Consider the following 6,425-nt stretch of genomic DNA (forward strand, 5'->3'; position numbering starts at 1 on the left):
AACTATAGGTCACCATACAGCCTTGATCAAAACCAATAACACATACTCAGCTTTAAAAGATATGGTTTTTTTTATTATTAATTCTCGTCCTTTTGTATGTCCTTAGTATGTCTGAAGTATTTGCCACTGAACGTCACACGTGCTGCTTCTGTCCTTTTCGATGAGAATGAATTGTATGGCGTTGATCTACTCAATTGGTGTATGTCTAGAGTTTTCGATTATTTTTAGTAATATTTTGCTGACCATTTGAGCATTTGAATAATGACAGGAAATTATACAATTTTCTCTTGTTGGCTTCAAGGAAATACAGCACTGATTATAAACTTCGAACAAGATATGGCTACTCGCCCGGTGGCATAAAATTAGGGAAGAGTCGGGATCCCGCTCACATGTTTCACCCCGCCAAATTCTGTATATGCGTGTCTCAAGTCAGGAGTCTGTAATTCGGTGGTAGTAGCTTGTATCTGTGTTACATATTTGTTTTCCGTTCACTATTTTGTACATATAATTGAGCCCGTTTGTTTTTTTCGTTTTCATTGTTTTACATTTGTCATTTTGGGGCCTTTTATAGCTGATTATGTGGTATGCTCTTTGCTCCTTGTGGAGCCGTAAGGTGAAAAATAGTTGTTTATTTCTGTGTCATTTGGTCTCTTGTGAAGAGTTGTCTCCTGACAATCATACCACATCTTCTTTTTTAGCATATGATGATTGTTTAATTTTGGTTTTTTTTATCTAAGAAATTATGAGTATTTTCTGCTAGTAATACATGTATACGCGTGAAAGATATTGAAATTATTCATTGACCGTTTTTGTGTGGGTTTTTTTTGTGATGTATAATTTCTAACTCATTCTTGACAAGGTGAGTGTTGGTAATGTGTAGTAAAGTACACAGTTACTTTTACATAGGTACTATTTCTGTACTAAAAGTTTGTAGTACAGGAAATTTACTTTTAACATTTAGTATTATTTCTTTACTTTAAAATTATTGTAATATTTAGGTACTTGTATTTTACAGTACTTGATTTGTTCTAAATAATTTGATACAAAATTAATACAATATTTCCTGTTTGAAAATCATAATTTTAAGGAATTTGAAACAGAAAACTTTCAAAATGCTGAAAATGTAATGGTAGTAACCAAAAATCTGTAGTACCTAAATTTCAAGTACAAATTAAGCACTGTAAAAAACAGGTACCTAAACATTACAATAATTTCAAAGTACCAAATAGTATTGAATGTTAAAAGTAAATTTCCAGCACAACAGATTTTTAGTACAGAAATAGTACCTATGCAAAAGTAGCTGTGTACAGTGTCAACAAAGCTTTTTGTAGAAATTGTCAGACAGATCATCTCAGAATGTTTTCTCAAAAAACATAATATTACACATGACTCACTCATATTTTTATAAATGTTGGATATTTGTAGTGCGATTTTTATGCAATATGACTTTTACGTGTTTATTAAATTATTATTGACAAACATTATGTCATAGTCTTATCATGCATAAATATTTGGAAGATATACTAAAATTTTATTTTCTTTGCGTAATAAATGTCAAGTTACTTCCTCTGAGGAATAATAAATAGGTTTTATTGTGATATACTTTAATATTTTTACTGAATGTTAATCATAAATCAGCTTTTGCCAACAATAATATTACGTTAAATCCATGAGGGACTGTTATTTATTTTGTCAAGAAAATCACTACTGCGAGTACGTATTTGATATATGATTAATTTGAACATGAAAAGCTTATGGGAGGCTTGCTATCAACGTGGAAAAACAAAATAAGAAAAAAAAATACATGTTTATTGGTATATCACTGCTTGATAACGAATTACGATTACATAGATGTACACAAAATAAAGAATAAAATACTAACGACGTAGGAACATTTTGTAATTGTATTCACTGGGATAGATTTCTTTTTTAAATTTCGTTTCATTCAAGATTTTCGATTAAAATAAGATTTCCAATTTTTTATTGATCTCGAATTTATTGTGAATAAAACAAATAAGCAAATGTTTTGAACTTTTACTTTGCATATTATAGATATAATCTAAATAAGAGTAATTTGATAGCAATAGAACATTCCCCCTTCTCCATTCACCTTGTTGTTTTACCTCTATCCGACATTTTTCTTATATCAATTTTTCAATTTTAATATAATTATAAATTTAAAAAAATGTCTTCATAAAATAGCATGCGTTCTACTGCGTTTAGAATTAGTTTAAGGTTAAAACAAATAGAGTGTTCTCATCAGAGTAAAACATGTTGTGATAATTACATTTTGTCTAAGAACGAACATATAAGAACAATTACTGTAGAATTACACTGCTATATGAGACGTCGTTTTGGGATAATCTTTATAAAGATTAACCGACTTATCCCTTTCTATACCACTGGTGAATGATACTGCCAATGTAACGTCGTATATCAAAGTTTAATTAAATTTTAGTCCCACTTTTACGATAAACCCACTAATTACAATGTTAGTTTAGGAGAAGAAAAGAACATTATTGTAATGGAGTCTGACTTAAATAGTTTATGTGTTAGAACTTTAATGTAATTTGGTTTGACTTTCCTTATCTATATACGTAACAGAGTTTTTGTCGTCACTTTCGTCCTCAGCTATTAACGTCTTTTTGAAATCTGTTGTTTCTACACTTTGATTTATCAACACAGAGTTTTCATCTGACGAGTTATTTCCCTTTACTTCGTACTCAGTTCCATCGTAAACATGTGTTTCGTTGTTCATTAAATGGTTGACGGGGCTTTCAGGCGTTACACCATTACCGCTTACGTCATTTGTTGTTTCCGTCAACACCCTGTGACTTAAACTTCCAGTTTTCGGATTCATTTCTAAGTTCGTTTCTTTAATTCTAGCCTTAGCTTTTATTCTATCAAAATTACTTTGCTCCTCAATCATTGACTTGTTCGCTCCGCTCGCATTAATCTGGCATTTAAAGGCTTCCCTGAAACCTTTCCGGAAGTGCTCGCTTAGAAAAGCATACAGAATAGGGTTCAGCATGCTGTTTGCAAAGGTCATTACTGTCATTAGATTGAAAAGTAGAATTTTCCAGTGTGCTAGTTTGTCTGGACCTTGTTTTAGAGTTAAATGTACCTGAAATATCCAGTAAGGCAACCAGCAAATAACATACACAGAAATAACAGTAAGTACCATCTTTGTCACTTTTTTAGACTTTTTTCTTCGTTCTGATGATTTTTGCTGATTTGCAGGGCCAAGATTTTGTATTCTAATTATAACAAGGATGTAAAATATTGAAACCAAAGATACAGGTACTGCAAATCCAAGCATAAATGTATACCAAGTATAAGCTTTCTCCGGTGGAACTATCTGATTTTTTGGCCAAGAAATAGTGCATGTCAGTTTATCCTTGTACAAAAAGCTAGGAACTGTGTTGGCATACAAAATGATGGGTAACATAACTAAAACAGATATTGCCCAGATTCCTAAAATTGCAAGCATCGAATTCATTGGTGTTCTGAATCTTTGTGAGGCAACGGCGTGACAAACTGCTAGGTATCTATCGGCACTTAAGGCGGTCAGTGTGAAAATACCCGTGAATAAGTTTATAGAATACATTATGTTGTATACCTTGCACATTGCTGGTCCAAAAAGCCAGAATCGCAACCATGTTGTCGTCATTAGCAACGGCATGCTAATTAGAAATATAAAATCAGATATAGCTAAGTTGACAATGTACATGTTAGTAACAGTTTTCATATTGGATGAACGCAGAATGACGTATATAACAAGTGCATTTCCGAAGAGTCCACACGCACAAATGATTCCATAGCAAGTCACCAATGATACGGATATACCTATGTTAAATGGCGGTAATGTAAAGTTGTTATGGCTTTCGTCAGTTAGATTATCAAAAATGCAGCTAGAATTATTCATCATTTCTGTTTGTAAAGTTCTGCTTACAACCATCTAGAATAAGCCAGATTCGCTAAAGCTTGATAGAATCAGATTTTTTTTTTTTATAAAAAGCCCTACCTTAAAATTAGAATTCTACATCCAATGAATTATCCATGCCAACATGCAATACTGTTTGTTCAAATTAAAATTAGTTTAGTAACATGATATAGTTGTTGAACTGACTGCTGTTTTCGTTGTCTACTCTATAACCGCTAGAGAGTTTGAATATCTTAGTTATAATGACTATAGACAGAACTTCTATCTCTCTGCAGCTTCAACAATCGATAAAATATCCTCCAATAATAGTACTTGTCTCAAATCGCATCTACCAATGACGATACTTGTTTTTGATTGAGTCGTACTTCTCCCTTAATTTGGCGATCAGATTACAACTCGTAGGAGTTCTCTCACCTGTTCTGGTTTTTGACAGGTGTGATTTTCCGGATTGAAATGTGAAACTTGTTTCTGGTGACATCTTTTCCAATCATATCATCTGCCAATATCCCATAATTTTCTCACTCATTAAGCGGGACTTTTTATAATGTAATATTGCTATGAGCAGCAGATAAAGATAAATGGATTAACATCAGCTATTGATACGACATGCTGTTTCTTTATTTCAAACTTTATATTTTTTCAAAGTAATTACACTGTAGGATCGTCGTGTTCTTTCTTTTATATTTTCATAGTCGTGTTGTCATTTTAGAGTATAGTCATTAGTGTTATTGCAGGTCTTAAAAGAGAATATGCAAAACTTCATTCGGCAAACCTCGGCAGATTTCGATTCGCTAGATGTTCAATCTGCTGATGTGTGTGTATTGTATCAGGAAGTAATTTTGAAAGGATAACAGAAATATGTGAAAGTGTAAATCGCTAAATGATTACAATGCAGTACGTTTTGGTATACGCCAATGACGCAAAAACAGGTGCCTAGCTCCAAATTGACAAGGGTCTATATTGTTATGACTGTAATAAAAGGTGTTCATCAATAATCTGCAACCAATCTTGAACGTCTTTGTAAGCAAGCATTTAATTAAGACCTTAAATGAAAATAATACAAGTTTTTATAAAAGTTTTATTATTATAATGAGTAAGGCGGAAAAAAACTTCAACATAGTTTGACAGTTTGGTTTGCTCTAGTTTGTAAGCTCACTTTAATTGTATTTATGCATTTATGATATAATTTTAATATTAAGAACGCTTGAATATGTACATATTTCGACTGAAGGCCGAAAACTTTGTATGAAACAAAACGTGTATTCCTAGGTCAAGAGAGTCAGCTGGTAATGAGACATATAAATTATTTAAACTGTAAGCTTATATTTTTATTCTAGCTGTTGATAAAGAGATTTTGACTTTTAGTTTCTACATACTACTAAACGTTTCTTAAAAGATTACTTCATCTTTGAATTTTTAAAGCGTACTTGTCAGAGTTGAACTTAATGTATAGAAAAACTAGACCATTTGACAAATGCTAAGAGATAGCTTGCATAAGGATTCACCTAACTTTTCATCTCATATCTATCTCATAATCTCCAGCTAGTGCATTCATTTAGAAAGTAATGGTACACTTACATTGACTGAGCACAAATTGGAACAAGTTACAGGGTAAATGAACGTCTGACGGGAAATATTATCCTCAATCAGCTGATAGTTATGTAATTATCTTTTCTGTATTGAAAAAAACTCGACGACAAAAAAAAATTGATAAATCATATCGATATTTGTATTGTGTCACTTTACGTCTTTTTTCTTCTTCAAATATTTTGAACTTGAACTTGAAGATGGTGTGTTAAACCTTGAGGCATATTTTTCAAATTTTTCTATTTTTTCGAAGGAAATTATTATTAAAAAGTAAACGTGAAACGGTCTCTGCGTTAAGGTTATAACCTTTTTTGTTCAGAGCGTCACTGATTAGCCTTATGCAGACGACACGTGCGTCTGGCATATTGAATTATAATTCTGGTGCCTTTGATAACTATTATATAGATATAGGAAGATGTGGTGTGAGTGCCAATGAGACAACGCTCCATCCAAATAACAATTAAAAAAAAAGTAAACCACTATAGGTCAATGTACGGCCTTCAACACGGGGCCGTGGCTCACACCGAACAACAAGCTATGAAGGGCCCCAAAATTACTAGTGTAAAACAATTCAAACGGGAAATCAACGGTCTAATCTATATAAAAAACGAGAAGTTATTGTCTGTAAAATACCGTACATGATTGTTTAGCTAATACTAATGTATATAGAAAATAAATATCTATCGTTTTTTCTGTTGCTTCTTGTTTCGTTATAACATTATTGAAGCAGAATATAGCTTGCAAAGAAATCATGGAGGTACATGTGGGTTTTGAAGCTAGTATGTTTCGTGTTCTTACATATACAGCGTGCTCGTTTCCCTTTTTAAATACTTTTAAATTAACCGAATTGACTTGGTTTCTGCGAATTGTTTATACTTACCATTAGGAATGTTGC

The 6,425-nt window shown here is 32.2% G+C and overlaps 1 protein-coding gene across 1 annotated transcript; it reads right to left on the minus strand.

Moving 5' to 3' along the window:
• Positions 1-1,638: 1,638 nt before the first annotated feature.
• Positions 1,639-4,198, minus strand: LOC134726031 (somatostatin receptor type 2-like). Its single transcript, XM_063590395.1, has one exon. It carries the CDS (start codon positions 3,956-3,958, stop codon positions 2,561-2,563), a length of 1,398 nt encoding a protein of 465 aa, XP_063446465.1. The 5' UTR covers positions 3,959-4,198; the 3' UTR covers positions 1,639-2,560.
• Positions 4,199-6,425: the final 2,227 nt, after the last annotated feature.

This window comes from Mytilus trossulus, chromosome 7, assembly GCF_036588685.1.
Source record: "Mytilus trossulus isolate FHL-02 chromosome 7, PNRI_Mtr1.1.1.hap1, whole genome shotgun sequence".
Taxonomy (NCBI): Eukaryota; Metazoa; Mollusca; class Bivalvia; order Mytilida; family Mytilidae; genus Mytilus; species Mytilus trossulus.